The 22,651-nt window shown below is 32.9% G+C and overlaps 1 protein-coding gene across 1 annotated transcript; it reads left to right on the plus strand.

Annotated features, from left to right (window-relative positions):
* The first annotated feature begins 400 nt into the window (after positions 1 to 400).
* Positions 401 to 1,714, plus strand: LOC138858097 (uncharacterized). The gene has a single exon (XM_070112563.1). It carries the CDS (start codon positions 920 to 922, stop codon positions 1,712 to 1,714), a length of 795 nt encoding a protein of 264 aa, XP_069968664.1. The 5' UTR covers positions 401 to 919.
* Positions 1,715 to 22,651: the final 20,937 nt, after the last annotated feature.

The raw sequence follows: 22,651 nt of genomic DNA on the forward strand, positions 1-22,651 counted from the left end.
TTAATTTTTTATTAATTGGTACATCAATCGCCTTCAATATTGGTTTTTGTGTTTTTTCCTTTGAAACTGATTTTAAGTCTTTAAGAGCCTGCTTCATGACTACAATAAGAAGATATTATAGAGTAACAATGAATAAATAATATATATTTATATATATATATATATATTTATATATATATATATTACACAGTTTATTACCGTTTATTTCAAGTTTTAGCGTTTAATAAATATTAAAAAATAAATTGTTTCAACAACAACCGCTTCAAACAATTAACTGTATATTTTCACTGCAAAATGTGTAATTTATATGCATGGGGACAAGTAGCCTTATCTTTCTAAATGTATATATATATATATATATATCTATACAGTATAAGTACGTGTTTATCGGTATCTATTTTGAGGTTTATTGATATACCGTGCAGCGGAAATTATAGTTCCGCAAACCACCAGTTTCGTACTACTAGTACCCTACTTGTTAATTTTTTAATTTAGTGTCAAGCAAACAGTACAATAAAAAGGGAAAAATGTCTTTTCCAATATACCTAGAACAGTTTTTAAGAAAATATAACGATTTAATTGATAATGAACATAAAATATTTTTTTATTCTATAATAAATGAATTGCGGTCATGTTTATCAGAACCATTCGTATATTCACCCAATGGATTACACAAAAAAGATTGTCATTTCACTGATAATTCATACGAGGAAATAGTAGATATATGTAATTGTATTTCGCTTTATTCCCGATATAAAACAATGAAAAAACTGTATAATTTATATGCTATCATGTTTAAGGAACCTAGATGTATGTAATCATCGTGAGAAAATGAAACCAGAAGATATAAATATGAACTTTATTTTATAATAGTCTAATTGTAATAACATATTTAACGGAAACACATTAACGTGGAACAATGGATTCTAAAAATTATTTAAACTTTGATAGTGATCAACAAATGTTACCAAATGTTGTGTTCGATCAAGAAGAATTCAACAATATGTTAAGAAGGTTCGATGATAAACTTCAAAAATTAGAAGAACCCGCTCAATCCCTACAAGGAACAACATTTAATACGCAGCTTCAAAACTTAGAAGATCCCACTCAACTCCTACAAGGTAAAACAGAACCCGCTCAACCCCTACAAGGTACAACTGAAGTGAAGACAAATAAGCGTAAGAGACAACGATCTTCAAAGATAATACAAGCTAAAGGTTCTATACAAAAAACCGCTCAACAAAAAGCTAACACACAAAATGTAAATAAGTGTATTGATCTTTGTAAACCAACACTAGCAGCTGTTCCTGAAAATGGAATTATAGGCACTAAAGAGTTATTAAGTGTTGGAAAAATTACTTTAAATGAAAAGGTGGGAGAAGTTCCCTCATTTGAAGTTAATTTCAAAAATGACGGAGATATTCAGAAATTAAAATTTTTAATTCAACAGTGGTTTGATGATGAAATTAAATCGGAAGATATTGATTTGGATTGCACTACAACTTCTGCAAAAAAACATAATATAAGCTGTGATGTTGAATGGGTCCGTGAAGATAAATTTCTTAAACAACTTTTAGGAATTGTATATAAATATAAAGGTGTTGGCGGTTTTGCTCGTACTAAGCTCTTGAAAAAAAGTTTATATGCATTCATTGAATTTAGTTATAACAAATGTTTTATTTATAAATGTTCAAATGTTTTAAATTTGATATAATAAAGTTAAAACAAATGATATGAAAATATAAAAAATTTAATTAAAACAATTCTGTTTCTTTTATTATTTTACATTCATCAAAGTTTACTGCTACAAGAAACTGTGTAGCATATGTATAACAATGTTCACCTCGTTTGGATGCTAAAATGTTAACCTCGAACTCTCCATAAGTACTCTCCTTTTCATACTTCATCGGCGTTCCGCTTGTCTTAAATCGAAACTCATACTCCATCCCTTGGGTAAGTAATTGTTGTATAAAATTTTCGCAAAGTCGTTGTAAATCAAATTTTCAAGCATTATTATTATTTCTCCATTTTTTTCTGATGGAGTTCCTTCGCTCTTTTTCACTGAATCCCGGAAAAAAATTCTCACGCTCGCAAACACACACACACGGGAGCGCTGAGACAGTTTTACAGTTTTGCGTTCAACACTTTTGCGGTTTTTTCCCTTTGCACAAAACTGGTGCAAGGAAAAGTACGAAAATGGTGCATGTAGGCTTGCACCAAAGTGATCTAGAACCGGCATTTCTATACTACTCATGCGAACTGTTTTCAGGAGGGCATAAGCTCAAATCTTGCGAGAAATTTAAAAAAATTGAATATTATCGACCGAAATAATTTTGTAAAAACCAAAAGACTTTGTACAAATTGCCTGTCACATGTGCATACACTTAAAGAGTGCTAAAGCAAATTTAATTGCGTTTATTGTCATAAACGACATCATTTAATGCTGCATTACAGCACATTTTTCAGCTCACAAATAGCGCAAATATGAAAACAACCACGGGCTTAGTTGCAACAGCAAATCCCGAAGTGCGAAATCTCGAAAATTTCCAACAAGCACCACACTGCCCAAAGGCATTAAAAACCCACGAGCAACACAGCGAAAATCAAAGTAGAGTATTATTACCCACAGCAGTCGTCCCCATCGAACACCGAGGAGAACTGTTTAAGCTTAGAGCCTTAATAGACCAAGGATCACAACGATCATTTATAGCGTCTAGGGCACAAAATAGGCTACAACTGCCAACAAAACTAGCGAATTTTGAAATCACAGGAATGTGCGAAAGAGTAGACTAAAACTCAAATAAAATCTACCCCATTACCCTAACTTCCCCTCTAGCAGATAAGCGAATTGTAGCAGAAGTTATAGTCCTACCGCAACTTACTAACATGCTTCCAAGCTATCACATAAATAGCAAGCATTGGCAAAAGGTTTCACACCTAAATCTAGCAGACTACAACACCCCCGCTCAAATAGATATTCTAATAGGCAGCGACCTTATACCGCAAATAATACTTGAAGGTGTTGAAAAAATTTCAACCACCCTTCTAGCCCAAAATATTGTACTATTTTTGGTTGGATCCTAAGTGGACTAGTTACCGAACCAGCTACCACCAGGATCCCTCAAGTTGACGAAAGTTCAAAAGAATACCTTAATTCATAGTTAAGGAAATTTCAGGAGTTAGAAAAACTCCCCCCTATATCAATTACAACTTCAAAGATAAGTATTGTGAAGACTTCTACAAAGCCACAACTACTAAATCAAATAATGGCCGGTACCTCATATGACTACCACTAAATTCACAATGTTGTAGAAAAAACAAAGTCAGAGATCGGGTTTAAAAACACAAATATGTAACTTTTCGACCCCGCAGGATGGCTCTTGCCAATAATAATACAAAAATCCTACTTCAAAACACACAACTCAACTACTTGTCAAATTGGAGCGTACGCACTTAACATAACATATAACAAAATTATCCTAAAAAAGTCGAAAAACCGACACCTCTTTTACTATAGTGCATCATAGTTGTCAAAATTTTATAAAATAATTCAAAAATCAAGTTAAGGGATCACCATACTCCCAATGTGATACAGTGACGTACCTAGACTTACAAAAAGCTAAGGTTGCACTTATCGCATCTGTTTAAGTGCTCCTAATATGGGTGGTTTATGGGAATCGTCTATAAAAAGCTTCAAATCCCATTTCCAGAAAGTAGATGGATATAACATATATAAATATGTATATTGAATTTGCCACATTACTATCTCTAGAAAAAGCTGTTCTCAATTCTCGGCCAATCATTGTACTCTCGCAAGATCCCTCTTCACTGGTTTCAAAGGAGCACCCTTTCTGGCCAGGCGTGGAGTCGGTATCCTATAAGCCGAAATAAAGAAATTGCAAAGAAGTGCCGCTAATACAGACAAATTAAATAAACAAGCTTCTTCAAGTACCAACTCCCATATCAAAATACATAACATCCAATTACAACAAAAAAAAAGTTTCTTACACTTACAGCATGTATGCCGCACCCTCGGCTGCTCCATTAGCACTACGCCGAAATACATGTAACATCAGTACAATACACCACAGTCGTACATCAACACACGGGACAACACAACACACCACATCGCGCCTGTACACCATCTCAGCTAACAAAAAGGATGGTATTCGCAACAGATACACCTCTTTCGACAAAATAGCGATCCTGCGTGCAACTCATATCATTTCGACTCGACACCACTCCGCAAGCATCTTATATTTTCGTTTTTGTCTACGGGCCTGAGCGCCAGATTGACTTTTCGACACTATAAACCTGTCGATCGACATCGGTCCAAACTATTACTTTCCAGATATGTATTAAAAGCAATAATAATAACTGGATTTTATATGTAATAAAATATTGTATAAAAATCGCATTTTTATTTATAATTGTAAACGCGAGTGTATTGAGTGTCAGCATTTTAAAGACAGTGGTGGGTGCTCCCATACAAATTGTGTATCGCTTTAAACAAAGTTATCTCTAATAATAATAGTTTCTATAGTTTAAAGGCTTCTTATTCTGTTTCGATGTCTTTTGCATGGTATGAACAACGAACGAATTTGAAATTTTAAATTCTCCAAACGAGTATATTATTTTATTTTGTAAAATGCTATACTGATTTTCGTCTAGCTCGGTATATATCCCTATTTTCCCTTCTGTTAAATGCTTTTTTAAAATGATTTCTAAATTGTTTTCTAAGTCAAAAACGCTTATATAAATTATTTATTTTTATGTTCAGCACTTCCGTATCTTTATATTTGTCGTCTGTTATAATAATTTGGGTTTTAAACCTATTTACAGCAGTTTCCAAAATTGCGATGTGGTCATGAAAGTTATCAGATTGTGTATGAATTGTGTCTAAATCGTTTGATATGTTATTATATAATATAAAGAACCTGTAGAGGCAACTAATAAATATAATAATTTCGTTAGTGTCTGCCTTAATTCTGCGAAGGAAATCCGCTACTAGATTTTCTTTGCCTTTAATGTAAGACGTATTTATATTAAATTCACTTAATTTGATTAACCATCGATGTAGCCTTGGACTAATTTTTCCTTGCGATTTGATGAAAGCCATTTCAATGGACAGAATTTAAAACTTAGAACTGAATGTTGCCACAGCATGGTGTGGACGAAATAATTCGTAGCTAGTAGTTCTCGTTCGGTAACCGAATAACTTTTTTCATGATCGCTTAACGTTCTACTCGCTTAACATATTGGTTGACCATCCTGTTGTAAAACTGCTCCAAGAGCGTCGGTACTTGCATCTGTCACGAGCTGGAAATCTTTCTTAAAATCCCGGTACTTAAGTACCGGTGATTGTGTAATTATTTTTTTAAGATTTTTCAAATGAGTTTATATAATTTGGATCGTTTAATTTAACCCCCTTTTTTAATTACCTTATCATGGAGTAAGATACCTTTGAAAAATCTATTATAAATTTCCGATAGTAACCGGTTACACTAACAAACGATTTAATCTGTTTTACAGATTAACCAATTCTAATTCTAAATTTTATCTATTATAGTAGTATTTGGCTTAACGCCTTCGGCTGTTAAGATATGACCTAAGTATAAATTTTTTTTTGCAAAGAACTTACATTTATTGATATGAATATTTAAATTTGCTTTATGAAGTAGTTTTGCAAGTACTTGTTTTATGTTATTTATATGTTCTTAAAGACTTGTAGACACATATTTTATTAATTAGGTTTTTTAACAGAGTGTGCCAAACGGCATTCGGTCGACCTCAAAATGTCCATATGGAGTGGAAAAGGCAGTTTTCACCCGGTCTTCTTGTTTAACAAGAATTTGGTGAAACCCTTTTGCCAAATCGTATTTTGTATTGAAATATTGCCTAGTTTATCCAAAATACAAAAAAAAAATTCTATATTTGGTATAGGAAATTTTCACCTGAACTGTCTAACCTTTTTGTAACGGACTATTATATGGCGAGTTGCTTTCTCAAATAATACCTTGCTTAAGCGTATCATCAATTTGCCTACATATTTCTTGATCGTGTATTTGAGCATAACGATATATTTTCGAATATATTGGTCTATCTGATACAGTTTTAATTTCATGTTTTATAATACTATTTGTTAAATATTTTCCTTCTATGTAAATAAGGTCACTATAAATGGTAAGAATTTTTTTAAAACATTTTCTTCTTCTTTGTTTAAACCGCGATATACAAGTAATCTGTCGAGGACTTGCTTATCAACATTGATTTCTTCAAAACTATGAATTTCACTGAAAATAAACGGATTTGGCTGATAAAAATTTACTTCATTACCATTAAACGTAATCGTTCGATTGTACAACGCTTTGTATTAGAGTCGATATATTCTGTCCAATAATTGCATTAAAATATTAACCCTTGTTTCCAAGTCATAGTTGAATTTTCATTACATTCTAAAGGATCATTGTGATTATTTCTTGCTTAAAATAAGTGCTATTATTTAATGATGTAAGACAAATGTTTTGCATAAGCAGTATTCTTTTATATTTTCGTCATTTATTTATATCAAGTATAAGAGTTAGAAAACCTCCGAAAATGTTTATGTCTACTCGTATTTTGGTTATTAAAGGACTGCGAATTAGATTGCTTATTATATAAACTTGTTTTTGCGTTGAAAAAGTACAAGGAAACATTAAATTGAATATTGCAAATATAATTTAAATTGATTAATATTAGATTTATTAAAATTTCTTGAATTTGTATTACTTTTATTGCAACTTAACAAAACCATCTCTATATATTTGTAACTTTAAAATGTATAATGACTGAAGCTCGGTTAATGTCAATATTATTTAAAAAAGCACGAAAAATAAACTTATTAATACATTGTGGTTCGCACTACACAGGCTTCTCACCGTCAAATTCAAATTTTTCGTTGGTTACAACAATTATAATATAACATAGTTGCATATCATAACTTACAATATTGTTGTTGGTGACGGTGTGTGTGCATTTAAAGAGTTCGTCATATCACTCTTTTACTCCAAAGTTTATTAACGCACGTTTTACACTCCCTCACGTTTATGATGCTCCAAGCATTCGTAAAATATGAAGAGCAGAACCTTGTATTGTATTTAAAATCACTCACTGATGAATATACGATTGGAGAGAAGTTTGCTCTCCCACTAAAGCGTGTATTGCCTCCACTTCTCTTATTAACGATGATAATCCATATGAGGTTTGAATTGATGGAGCATCTTTAATGATGTCACCTAAAGGAAGTATTGCCATGGTATAATGCTATTCAGCCCAACTCAAATCTTTTATAATTTTTGTTTTTTGCAATGCATATTTTACCTGAATTTATTTTATTAATCTTACTTCAGCAAAACGATTAAAGAAATTATTTACATGTCTTATTTCGATTTAACTTCAGTAAATTATTTGCGTTTTGATTCTTTTATTGACTACGTCAGTTATATATTTAATTAAAACACAATTTTTATGTAAAAGAAGAATTTTTATGTAAAAAAGTTTTATCCTTTAAACTGTTGCTAACCGACTGAACTCTTTTGTTACCGGTGTAGGGCTACAAAGCTTTTTTTGTAACCGCGCAAATATTGAAAAGGCGAAAGGTTTAAGCGAAGTTGTTACAGCGATCAAATACAATGGGACGAGTAATGATGCTATGGGTGGTCAGCTATTAGACTAACTTCATTTACAAAACTCTTCTCCTTAAATAATATTCTAAGCAATATTTCAATATCGTTAAATACATAGTTTATATAGTATTCTTAGTTCTTTATATATAATATATATTTCTTCTGTGCGTGTGTATGTCACTGAACTCCTCCTAGACGGCTGGACCGATTTTGATGAAATTTTTTGTGTGAGTTCAATGGGCGTCGAGGATGGTTTAGATTCACAATTTGATCAACTAGATAATGTTTTTACAATGAATTTATTTATTTTTTAAATTGTTGTTGATTTTAGAACGTTTTACATAGAATTCCGGCAGACTGCGATGCAGTTGTGTCAGATATTCAAAAGTATATTTGAGTTGCAGTTGCCAATGGTAGATGGCGCTGAGATAATATTCTAAGATAGCATAAAGGGCATTAATAAATTATGTAAGGCGTTTATGGGAGGAAGGTAGTTGAGTGAATTTTATAACTTCTACTATTTATATACTACTTATTACGTAAGATTTAAAATTTAAAAATTCACCCCTTTCGCGGTAAGAGTTGGCGTTATAGAATAGCGCCATCTGTACTTCATATATTTAACTTGATATTGAAACAGATAAAAATCTATGCCTATGCTTATATACCCTACATACATTGGGTCAATTACACTTTGAAAATTTACAAAATTATATAAACAAGTGTAGAATTACAAAACAAAAAAAAAAATAAACGTTGTGGTAAAATTAACACTACTAGCAATTAAAAATTACATACCTATTAAAACATATATAATTGTAGTTGCACATCGTTTCAAAGTCCACATTGGCATACATCCCGCAATACCCCTTGTAACAAGCAGGATTGCGTACAAAAAATATATATAAAAGCACATTGATCTCTTCAACGAGCTCTCAATTGCACGAGCACATAAATATTATATATACATACAAGTCCATGTATAGGGGTGTACCTAAATACATCAACATTAGGACATACAAAATATTGCTAAATTAAAAGTGTAAAAGTTTTTAATAATTAAATTAAGAAAATATAATTTACAATCGGCATAAATAATAAAAATATACACAAGTAAATACAAAACGGTATTCTTAACACTAAATGAACGTTTTTAAAATATAATTTGAAATACCAAACTCTTATTCACCTAAAGGAGTATTTGGTAAAAATTATCATTTATCGCTTTATAGACATAAGTTTTTAGTTTGCACGTAGAAAAGTTTAATTCATTTTGAAAAATATTTAACATACTACAAAAATGATAAATGTTGATAAAAAACCAAATATATTCCTGGAGCTACACGTTCAAAACTGGTTGCTATATTTATTTCAGAAAGTGACAGGTTAATAAGATACTGCAATAGATTTTCATCTTCACCGATTCAAGACTATTCTGAATCGGTACTAGAAATTAAAACTAAAAATCTCGACAATTTTTGGACACGACTCCAATCAAACTGATTCATCAAATCTACCACCGAATCTTAAAACCTCAGCTTTTTCCAATTATGAAAACTGCTTAGACCAGAATGAATCTACAAAAGCTATGATCTCCGATCAATTAAAGCTAATAAAAACTATTGCACCTACTCCACATCCGAGAGTAGAGCTGTCACAAATTCAAAGTCTAGAGACAAGTTCAGGCAATCACCTCGAGGTGCCCACATGTGACACAGAAATATTTAATGGAGGTTATGAAGAATGACCGTCCTTCCGGGACATGTTTACAGCCGCATACATCAACCATCCAAAAGTATCAAAACCAAAAGCAAAAATTGTTTCACCTCCGATACAAGACTAAAGGTCAAGCAGGCGTCATAGTCAAGCAGTTCGCACTAAATGACGATAATTTCAAATTGGCTTGAGAAGCTCTTAAATCAAGATACGAAAACGAAAGAATATTGGTCGATAAACAAATATCGATATTAATGAACTTGCCAAAAATTCAAAAGAAAACAAGTGAAGAATTTATCAAACTTCAATCCACTGTTTCAACTCGTTTGTCGGCTTTATCGACACAAAACATTCCCACAGACAGCTGGGACCCTATACCGGTAAACATATACACCACCGCATTACCAGAAAAATTATTACTTCTATGGGAGCAATCGCTCTCATCACGAAGAAAATTACCCACGTGGCAACAAATGAAAGATTTCCTAACTACCCAGTAGGAAATCGCTGAAAGGTTAGACAAAAAAATAGTCAGAACGAAAACCGTTCAACACGACCTAATTAGAAGCTTCCACAGACCCCAAGCCAGTAGCAACAATAATTTTAATAGAAGCTTTTTTAAAAATCAATCGTTCGCATCCGAACAATATAAACAAACGTCATGCGAACTGTTTTCAGGGGGGCATAAGCTCAAATCTTGCGAGAAATTTAAAAAAATTGAATATTATCGACCGAAATAATTTTGTAAAAACCAAAAGACTTTGTACAAATTGCCTGTCACATGTGCTAAGTGTAGAGTGCTAAAGCAAATTTAATTGCGTTTATTGTCATAAACGACATCATTTAATGCTGCATTACAGCAAATTTTTCAAGTCACCCCCAAATAGAGCAAATATGAAAACAACCACGGGCTTGGTTGCAACAGCAAATCCCGAAGTGCGAAATCTCGAAAATTTCCAACAAGCACCACACTGCCCAAAGGCATTAAAAACCCACGAGCAACACTGCGAAAATCAAAGTAGAGTATTATTACCCACAGCAGTCGTCCCCATCGAACACCGAGGAGAACTGTTTAAGCTTAGCCCCTTAATAGACCAAGGATCACAACGATCATTTATAGCGTCTAGGGCACAAAATAGGCTACAACTGCCAACAAAACTAGCGAATTTTGAAATCACAGGAATGTGCGAAAGAGTAGACCAAAACTCAAATAAAATCTACCCCATTACCCTTATTTTCCCCCCTAGCAGATAAGCGAATAGTAGCAGAAGTTATAGTCCTACCGCAACTTACTAACATGCTTCCAAGCTATCACATAAATAGCAAGCATTGGCAAAAGGTTTCACACCTAAATCTAGCAGACTACAACACCCCCGCTCAAATAGATATTCTAATAGGCAGCGACCTTATACCGCAAATAATACTTGAAGGTGTTGAAAAAATTTCAACCACCCTTCTAGCCCGAAATATTGTACTATTTTTGGTTGGATCCTAAGTGGACTAGTTACCGAACCAACTACCACCAGGATCACTCAAGTTGACGAAAGTTCAAAAGAATACCTTAATTCACAGTTAAGGAAATTTCAGGAGTTAGAAAAACTCCCCCCTATATCAATTACAACTTCAAAGATAAGTATTGTGAAGACTTCTACAAAGCCACAACTACTAAATCAAATAATGGCCGGTACCTCATATGACTACCACTAAATTCACAATGTTGTAGAAAAAACAAAGTCAGAGATCGGGTTTAAAAACACAAATATGTAACTTTTCGACTCCGCAGGATGGCTCTTGCCAATAATGATACAAAAATCCTGCTTCAAAACACACAACTCAACTACTTGTCAAATTGGTGCGTACGCACTTAACATAACATATAACAAAATTTTCCTAAAAAAGTCGAAAAACCGACACCTCTTTTACTATAGTGCATCATAGTTGTCAAAATTTTAATAGTTATAAAATAATTCAAAAATCAAGTTAAGGGATCACCATACTCCCAATGTTTTACAGTAACATACCTAGACTTACAAAAAGCAAAGGTTGCACTTATCGCATCTGTTTAAGTGCTCCTAATATGGGTAGCTTATGGGAATCATATATAAAAAGCTTCAAATCCTATTTCAAGAAAGTAGATGGATATAACATATATAAATATGTATATTGAATTTGCCACATTACTATCTCTAGAAAAAGCTGTTCTCAATTCTCGGCCAATCACTGTACTCTCGCAAGTTCCCTCTTCATTGGTTTCAAAGGAGCACCCTTTCTGGCCAGGCGTGGAGTATAAGCCGAAATAAAGAAATTGCAAAGAAGTGCCGCTAATACAGACAAATTATATAAACAAGCTACTTCAAGCACCAACTCCCATATCAAAATACATAACATCCATTTACAACAAAAAAAAACATTTTTACACTTACAGCATGTAAGTGTCGGCTGCTCCATTAGCAGTACGCCGAAATACATGTAACATCAGTACAATACACCACAGTCATACATCACCACACGGGACAACACAACACACCACAGCATCGCGCCTGTACACCATCTCAGCTAACAAAAAGGATGGTATTCGCAAAAGATACACCTCTTTCGACAAAATAGCGATCCTGCGTGCAACTCATATCATTTCGACTCGACACCACTCTGCAAGCATCTTATATTTTCGTTTTTGTCTACGGGCCTTAGCGCCAGATTGACTTTTCGACACTATAAACCTGTCGATCGACATCGGTCCAAACTATTACTTTCCAGATATGTATTAAAAGCAATAATAATAACTGGATTTTATATGTAATAAAATATTGTACATTGTAAACGAGAAAAATCGCATTTTTATTTATAATTTTAAACGCGAGCGAATAATATTCTAAGCAATATTTCAATATCGTTAAATACATAGTTTATATAGTATTTTTAGTTCTTTATATATAATATATATTTCTTCTGTGCGTGTGTATGTCACTGAACTCCTCCTAGACGGCTGGACCGATTTTGATGAAATTTTTTGTGTGAGTTCAATGGGCGTCGAGGATGGTTTAGATTCACAATTCGATCAACTAGATAATGTTTTTACAATGAATTTATTTATTTTTTAAATTGTTGTTGATTTTAGAACGTTTTACATAGAATTCCGGCAGACTGCGATGCAGTTGTGTCAGATATTCAAAAGTATATTTTAGTTGCAGTTGCCAATGGTAGATGGCGCTGAGATAATATTCTAAGATAGCATAAAGGGCATTAATAAATTATGTAAGGCGTTTATGGGAGGAAGGTAGTTGAGTGAATTTTATAACTTCTACTATTTATATACTACTTATTACGTAAGATTTAAAATTTAAAAATTCATCCCTTTCGCGGTAAGAGTTGGCGTTATAGAATAGCGCCATCTGTACTTCATATATTTAACTTGATATTGAAGCAGATAAAAATCTATGCCTATGCTTATATACCCTACATACATTGGGTCAATTACACTTCGAAAATTTACAAAATTATATAAACAAGTGTAGAATTACAAAACAAAAAAAAAAATAAACGTTGTGGTAAAATTAACACTACTAGCAATTAAAAATTACATACCTATTAAAACATATATAATTGTAGTTGCACATCGTTTCAAAGTCCACATTGGCATACATCCCGCAATACCCCTTGTAACAAGCAGGATTGCGTACAAAAAATATATATAAAAGCACATTGATCTCTTCAACGAGCTCTCAATTGCACGAGCACATAAATATTATATATACATACAAGTCCATGTATTGGGGTGTACCTAAATACATCAACATTAGGACATAGAAAATATTGCTAAATTAAAAGTGTAAAAGTTTTTAATAATTAAATTAAGAAAATATAATTTACAATCGGCATAAATAATAAAAATATACACAAGTAAATACAAAACGGTATTCTTAACACTAAATGAACGTTTTTAAAATATAATTTGAAATACTAAACCCTTATTCACCTAAAGGAGTATTTGGTAAAAATTATCATTTATCGCTTTATAGACATAAGTTTTTAGTTTGCACGTAGAAAAGTTTAATTCATTTTGAAAAATATTTAACATACTACAAAAATGATAAATGTTGATAAAAACCAAATATATTCCTGGAGCTACACTTTCAAAACTGGTTGCTATATTTATTTCAGAAAGTGACAGGTTAATAAGATACTGCAATAGATTTTCATCTTCACCGATTCAAGACTATTCTGAATCGGTACTAGAAATTAAAATTAAAAATCTCGACAATTTTTGGACACGACTCCAATCAAACTGATTCATCAAATCTACCACCGAATCTTAAAACCTCAGCTTTTTCCAATTATGAAAACTGCTTAGACCAGAATGAATCTACAAAAGCTATGATCTCCGATCAATTAAAGCTAATAAAAACTATTGCACCTACTCCACATCCGAGAGTAGAGCTGTCACAAATTCAAAGTCTAGAGACAAGTTCAGGCAATCACCTCGAGGTGCCCACATGTGACACAGAAATATTTAATGGAGGTTATGAAGAATGACCGTCCTTCCGGGACATGTTTACAGCCGCATACATCAACCATCCAAAAGTGTCAAAACCAAAAGCAAAAATTGTTTCACCTCCAATACAAGACTAAAGGTCAAGCAGGCGTCATAGTCAAGCAGTTCGCACTAAATGACGATAATTTCAAATTGGCTTGAGAAGCTCTTAAATCAAGATACGAAAACGAAAGAATATTGGTCGATAAACAAATATCGATATTAATGAACTTGCCAAAAATTCAAAAGAAAACAAGTGAAGAATTTATCAAACTTCAATCCACTGTTTCAACTCGTTTGTCGGTTTTATCGACACAAAACATTCCCACAGACAGATGGGACCCTATACCGGTAAACATATACACCACCGCATTACCAGAAAAATTATTACTTCTATGGGAGCAATCGCTCTCATCACGAAGAAAATTACCCACGTGGCAACAAATGAAAGATTTCCTAACTACCCAGTAGGAAATCGCTGAAAGGTTAGACAAAAAAATAGTCAGAACGAAAACCGTTCAACACGACCTAATTAGAAGCTTCCACAGACCCCAAGCCAGTAGCAACAATAATTTTAATAGAAGCTTTTTTAAAAATCAATCGTTCACATCCGAACAATATAAACAAACGTCATGCGAACTGTTTTCAGGGGGGCATAAGCTCAAATCTTGCGAGAAATTTAAAAAAATTGAATATTATCGACCGAAATAATTTTGTAAAAGCCAAAAGACTTTGTACAAATTGCCTGTCACATGTGCATACACTTAAAGAGTGCTAAAGCAAATTTAATTGCGTTTATTGTCATAAACGACATCATTTAATGCTGCATTACAGCACATTTTTCAAGTCACCCCCAAATAGAGCAAATATGAAAACAACCACGGGCTTGGTTGCAACAGCAAATCCCGAAGTGCGAAATCTCGAAAATTTCCAACAAGCACCACACTGCCCAAAGGCATTAAAAACCCACGAGCAACACTGCGAAAATCAAAGTAGAGTATTATTACCCACAGCAGTCGTCCCCATCGAACACCGAGGAGAACTGTTTAAGCTTAGCCCCTTAATAGACCAAGGATCACAACGATCATTTATAGCGTCTAGGGCACAAAATAGGCTACAACTGCCAACAAAACTAGCGAATTTTGAAATCACAGGAATGTGCGAAAGAGTAGACCAAAACTCAAATAAAATCTACCCCATTACCCTTATTTTCCCCCTTAGCAGATAAGCGAATTCTAGCAGAAGTTATAGTCCTACCGCAACTTACTAACATGCTTCCAAGCTATCACATAAATAGCAATCATTGGCAAAAGGTTTCACACCTAAATCTAGCAGACTACAACACCCCCGCTCAAATAGATATTCTAATAGGCAGCGACCTTATACCGCAAATAATACTTGAAGGTGTTGAAAAAATTTCAACCACCCTTCTAGCCCAAAATATTGTACTATTTTTGGTTGGATCCTAAGTGGACTAGTTACCGAACCAACTACCACCAGGATCACTCAAGTTGACGAAAGTTCAAAAGAATACCTTAATTCACAGTTAAGGAAATTTCAGGAGTTAGAAAAACTCCCCCCTATATCAATTACAACTTCAAAGATAAGTATTGTGAAGACTTCTACAAAGCCACAACTACTAAATCAAATAATGGCCGGTACCTCATATGACTACCACTAAATTCACAATGTTGTAGAAAAAACAAAGTCAGAGATCGGGTTTAAAAACACAAATATGTAACTTTTCGACTCCGCAGGATGGCTCTTGCCAATAATGATACAAAAATCCTGCTTCAAAACACACAACTCAACTACTTGTCAAATTGGTGCGTACGCACTTAACATAACATATAACAAAATTTTCCTAAAAAAGTCGAAAAACCGACACCTCTTTTACTATAGTGCATCATAGTTGTCAAAATTTTAATAGTTATAAAATAATTCAAAAATCAAGTTAAGGGATCACCATACTCCCAATGTTTTACAGTAACATACCTAGACTTACAAAAAGCAAAGGTTGCACTTATCGCATCTGTTTAAGTGCTCCTAATATGGGTAGCTTATGGGAATCATATATAAAAAGCTTCAAATCCTATTTCAAGAAAGTAGATGGATATAACATATATAAATATGTATATTGAATTTGCCACATTACTATCTCTAGAAAAAGCTGTTCTCAATTCTCGGCCAATCACTGTACTCTCGCAAGTTCCCTCTTCATTGGTTTCAAAGGAGCACCCTTTCTGGCCAGGCGTGGAGTATAAGCCGAAATAAAGAAATTGCAAAGAAGTGCCGCTACTACAGAAAAATTATATAAACAAGCTACTTCAAGCACCAACTCCCATATCAAAATACATAACATCCAATTACAACAAAAAACTGCTTCATTAGCAGTACGCCGAAATACATGTAACATCAGTACAATACACCACAGTCATACATCACCACACGGGACAACACAACACACCACAGCATCGCGCCTGTACACCATCTCAGCTAACAAAAAGGATGGTATTCGCAACAGATACACCTCTTTCGACAAAATAGCGATCCTGCGTGCAACTCATATCATTTCGACTCGACACCACTCCGCAAGCATCTTATATTTTCGTTTTTGTCTACGGGCCTGAGCGCCAGATTGACTTTTCGACACTATAAACCTGTCGATCGACATCGGTCCAAACTATTACTTTCCAGTTATGTATTAAAAGCAATAATAATAACTGGATTTTATATGTAAAAAAATATTGTACATTGTAAACGAGAAAAATCGCATTTTTATTTATAATTTTAAACGCGAGTGTATTGAGTGTCAGCATTTTAAAGACAGTGGTGGGTGCTCCCATACAAATTCTTATTCTGTTTCGATGTCTTTTGCATGGTATGAACAACGAACGAATTTGAAATTTTAAATTCTCCAAACGAGTATATTATTTTATTTTGTAAAATGTTATACTGATTTTCGTCTAGCTCGGTATATATCCCTATTTTTCCTTCTGTTAAATGCTTTTTTAAAATGATTTCTAAATTGTTTTCTAAGTCAAAAACGCTTATATAAATTATTTATTTTTATGTTCAGTACTTCCGTATCTTTATATTTTCGTCTGTTATAATAATTTGGGTTTTAAACCTATTTACAGCAGTTTCCAAAATTGCGATGTGGTCATGAAAGTTATCAGATTGTGTGTGAATTGTGTCTAAATCGTTTGATATGTTATTATATAATATAAAGAACCTGTAGAGGCATCTAATAAATATAATAATTTCGTTAGTGTCTGCGTTAATTCTGCGAAGGAAATCCGCTACTAGATTTTCTTTGCCTTTAATGTAAGACGTATTTATATTAAATTCACTTAATTTGATTAACCATCGATGTAGCCTTGGACTAATTTTTCCTTGCGATTTGATGAAAGCCATTTCAATGGACAAAATTTAAAACTTAGAACTGAATGTCGCCACAGCATGGTGTGGACGAAATAATTCGTAGCTATTAGTTCTCGTTCGGTAACCGAATAACTTTTTTCATGATCGCTTAACGTTCTACTCGCTTAACATATCGGTTGACCATCCTGTTGTAAAACTGCTCCAAGAGCGTCGGAACTTGCATCTGCCACGAGCTGGAAATCTTTCTTAAAATCCGGGTACTTAAGTACCGGTGATTGTGTAATTAGTTTTTTAAGTTTTTTCAAATGAGTTTATACAATTTGGATCGTTTAATTTAACCCCCTTTTTCAATTAATTATCATGGGGTAAGATACCTTTGAAAAATCTATTATAAATTTCAGATAGTAACCGGTTACACTAACAAACGATTTAATTTGTTTCACAGATTAACCAATTCTAATTTTAAAATTTTATCTATTCTAGTAGTATTTGGCTTAACGCCTTCGGCTGTTAAGATATGACCTAAGTATAAAATCTCTTTTGCAAAGAACTTACATTTATTGATATGAATATTTAAATTTGCTTTATGAAGTTTTGCAAGTACTTGTTTTATGTTATTTATATGTTCTTAGAGACTTGTAGACACATATTTTATTAATTAGGTCTTTTAACAGAGTGTTAATGTGAAATGTGGTAGGCGCATTTGTTTAGCCCAAACGGCATTCGGTCGAACTCAAAATGTCCATATGGAGTGGAAAAGGCAGTTTTCACCCGGTCTTCTTGTTTAACAAGAATTTGGTGAAACCCTTTTGCCAAATCGTATTTTGTATTGAAATATTGCCTAGTTTATCCCAAATACAAAAAAAAATTCTATATTTGGTATAGGAAATTTGTCATTTACGGTTATGTTATTTAAGCTCCGGTAATCGACGACAATCCTCCATTACTTTTCACCTGAACTGTCTAACCTTTTTGTAACGGACTATTATATGGCGAGTTGCTTTCTCAAATAATACCTTGCTTAAGCATATCATCAATTTGCCTACATATTTCTTGATCGTGTATTTGAGGATAACGATATATTTTCGAATATATTGGTCTATCTGATACAGTTTTAATTTCATGTTCTATAATACTATTTGTAAGATATTGGCCTTCCATGTAAATAAGGTCACTATAAATGTTAAGAATTTTTTTAAAACATTTTCTTCTTCTTTGTTTAAACCGCGATATACAAGTAATCTGTCGAGGACTTGCTTATCAACATTGATTTCTTCAAAACTATGAATTTCACTGAAAATAAACGGATTTGGCTGATAAAAATTTACTTCATTACCATTAAACGTAATCGTTCGATTGTACAACGCTACGTATTAGAGTCGATATATTCTGTCCAATAATTGCATTAAAATATTAACCCTTGTTTCCAAGTCATAGTTGAATTTTCATTACATTCTAAAGGATCATTTGTGATTATTTCTTGCTTAAAATAAGTGCTATTATTTAATGATGTAAGACAAATGTTTTGCATAAGCAGTATTCTTTTATATTTTCGTAATTTATTTATATCAAGTATAAGAGTTAGAAAACCTCCGAAAATGTGTATGTCTACTCGTATTTTGGTTATTAAAGGACTGCGAATTAGATTGCTTATTATATAAACTTGTTTTTGCGTTGGAAAAGTAAAAGGAAAAATTAAATTGAATATTGCAAATATTAATTATATTGATTAATATTACATTTATTAAAATTTCTTGAATTTGTATTACTTTTATTGCAACTTAACAAAACCATCTCTATATATTTGTAACTTTAAAATTTATAATGACTGAAGCTCGGTTAATGTCAATATTATTTAAAAAAGCACGAAAAATAAACTTATTAATACATTGTGGTTCGTACTACACAGGTTTCTCACCGTCAAATTCAAATTTTTCGTTGGTTACAACAATTATAATATAACAAAGTTGCATATCATAACTTACAATATTGTTGTTGGTGATGGTGTGTGTACATTTAAAGAGTTCGTCATATCACCCTTTTACTCCGAAGTTTATTAACGCACGTTTTAAACTCCCTCACGTTTATGATGCTCCAAGCGTTCGTAAAATATGAAGAGCAGGATTATTATTTATATTTTATTTAAAATCCCTCACTGATGAATATACGATTGAAGAGAAGTTTGCTCTCCCACTAAAGCGTGTATTGCCTCCACTTCTCTTATTAACGATGATAATCCATATGAGGTTTGAATTGATGGAGCATCTTTAATGATGTCACCTAAAGGAAGTATTGCCATGGTATAATGCTATTCAGCCCAACTCAAATCTTTTATAATTTTTGTTTTTTGCAATGCATATTTTACCTGAATTTATTTTATTAATCTTACTTCAGCAAAACGATTAAAGAAATTATTTACAAGTCTTATTTCGATTTAACTTCAGTTAAATTATTTACGTTTTGATTCTTTTATTGACTGCGTCAGTTATATATTTAATTAAAACACAATTTATATGTAAAAAAGTAGGGAACCTCCAAATCGGTCACACTTTATGTATATGTTTTATTTTAACCAAAAATATGTATAGTATTAAAATAGTTTATAGTAAGTGAACTTAAATTTATGTATGTTTTATCCTTTAAACTATTGCTAACCGACTGAACTCTTTTGTTACCGGTGTAGGGCTACAAAGCTTTTTTTGTAACCGCGCAAATATTGAAAAGGCGAAAGGTTTAAGCGAAGTTGTTACAGCGATCAAATACAATGGGACGAGTAATGATGCTATGGGTGGTCAGCTATTAGACTAACTTCATTTGCAAAACTCTTCTCCATAAATAATATTCTAAGCAATATTTCAATATCGTTAAATACATAGTTTCGTTTTGTATTAATGCATCTTTATATATAATATATATTTCTTCTGTGCGTGTGTATGTCACTGAACTCCTCCTAGACGGCTGGACCGATTTTGATGAAATTTTTTGTGTGAGTTCAATGGGCGTCGAGGATGGTTTAGATTCACAATTCGATCAACTAGATAATGTTTTTACAATGAATTTATTTATTTTTTAAATTGTTGTTGATTTTAGAACGTTTTACATAGAATTCCGGCAGATTGCGATGCAGTTGTGTCAGATATTCAAAAGTATATTTGAGTTGCAGTTGCCAATGGTAGATGGCGCTGAGATAAACTTCTAAGATAGCATAAAGGGCATTAATAAATTATGTAAGGCAGTTATGGGAGGAAGGTAGTTGATGAATCTTATAACTTCTACTATTTATATACTACTTATTACGTAAGATTTAAAATTTAAAAATTCATCCCTTTCGCGGTAAGAGTTGGCGTTATAGAATAGCGCCATCTGTACTTCATATATTTAACTTGATATTGAAACAGATAAAAATCTATGCCTATGCTTATATACCCTACATACATTGGGTCAATTACACTTTGAAAATTTACAAAATTATATAAACAAGTGTCGAATTACCAAAAAAAAAAATAATAAACGTTGTGGTAAAATTAACACTACTAGCAATTACAAATTACATACATATTAAAACATATATAATTGTAGTTGTACATCGTTTCAAAGTCCACATTGGCATACATCCCGCAATACCCCTTGTAAGGAGCAGGATTGCGTACAAAAAATATATATAAAAGCACATTGATCTCTTCAACGAGCTCTCAATTGCACGAGCACATAAATATTATATATACATACACGTCCATGTATTGGGGTGTACCTAAACACATCAACATTAGGACATAAAAAATATTGTTAAATTAAAAGTGTAAAAGTTTTTAATAACTAAATTAAGAAAATATAATTTGAAATACCAAACTCTTATTCACCTAAAAGATATTTGGTAAAAATTATCATTTATCGCTTTATAGACATAAGTTTTTAGTTTGCACTTAGAAAAGTTTAATTCGTTTTGAAAAATATTTAACATACTACAAAAATGATAAATGTTGATAAAAAACAAAATATATTCCTGGAACTACACGTTCAAAACTGGTTGCTATATTTATTTCAGAAAGTGGCAGGTTAATAAGATACTGGAATAGATTTTCATCTTCACCGATTCAAGACTATTCTGAATTGGTACTAGAAATTAAAATTAAAAATCTCGACAATTTTTGGACACGACTCCAAGCAAACTGATTCATCAGATCCACCACAGAATCTGAAAACCTCAGCTTTTTCCAATTATGAAAATTGCTTAGACCAGTATGAATCTACAAAAGCTATGATCTCCGATCAATTAAAACTAATAAAAGCTATTGCACCTACTCCACATCCAAGAGTAGAGCTGTCACAAATTCAAAGTCTAGAGACAAGTTCAGGCAACGAGGTTCCCACATGTGACACAGAAATATTTAATGGAGGTTATGAAGAATGGCCGTCCTTCCGGGACATGTTCACAGCCGTATACATCAACCATCCAAAAGTGTCAAAAGCAAAAGCAAAAATTGTATCACCTTCGATACAAGACTAAAGGTCAAGCAGCCGTCATAGTCAAGCAGTTCGCACTAAATGACGATAATTTCAAATTGGCTTGAGAAGCTCTTAAATCAAGATACGAAAACGAAAGAATATTGGTCGATAAACAAATATGGATATTAATGAACTTGCCAATAATTCAAAAGAAAACAAGTGAAGAATTTATCAAACTTCAATTCACTGTTTCAACTCGTTTGTCGGTTTTATCGACACAAAACATTCCCACAGACAGCTGGGACCCTATACCGGTAAACATATACACCACCGCATTACCAGAAAAATTATTACTTCTACGGGAGCAATCGCTCTCATCACGAAGAAAATTACCCACGTGGCAACAAATGAAAGATTTCCTAACTACCCAGTAGGAAATCGCTGAAAGGGTAGACAAAAAAATAGTCAAAACGAAAACCGTTCAACACGACCTAAATAGAAGCTTCCACAGACCCCAAGCCAGTAGCAACAATAATTTTAATAGAAGCTTTTTTAAAAATCAATCGTTCACATCCGAACAATATAAACAAACGTCATGCGAGTAGTATAGAAATGCCGGTTCTAGATCACTTTGGTGCAAACCTGCATGCACCATTTTCGTACTTTTCCTTGCGTACTTTTCCAAAACTGCAAAACCGCAAAACTGTCTCAGCGCTCCCGTGTGTGTGTGTTTGTGTGTGCGAGCGTGAGAATTTTATATAAATCTAAATTTTACACCATTTTAGTGCAAAGGGAAAAAATAATTTTGTATATTTTGTGGTTTTGTGCTTGTGGTGCTTAGATAGACCCGTGTAAGGAACTTGGGGGGTCCCGGGGCGCATAATTTATTAAAATAAAAAATAAATTAAAT

The sequence above is a fragment of the Bactrocera oleae genome, chromosome X, assembly GCF_042242935.1.
Source record: "Bactrocera oleae isolate idBacOlea1 chromosome X, idBacOlea1, whole genome shotgun sequence".
NCBI classification, from domain to species: domain Eukaryota; kingdom Metazoa; phylum Arthropoda; class Insecta; order Diptera; family Tephritidae; genus Bactrocera; species Bactrocera oleae.

What these genes read in the sequence shown, in the direction of transcription:
- LOC138858097 (XM_070112563.1), top strand. Translation starts at nt 920, where the DNA reads ATGGATTCTAAAAATTATTTAAACTTTGATAGTGATCAACAAATGTTA.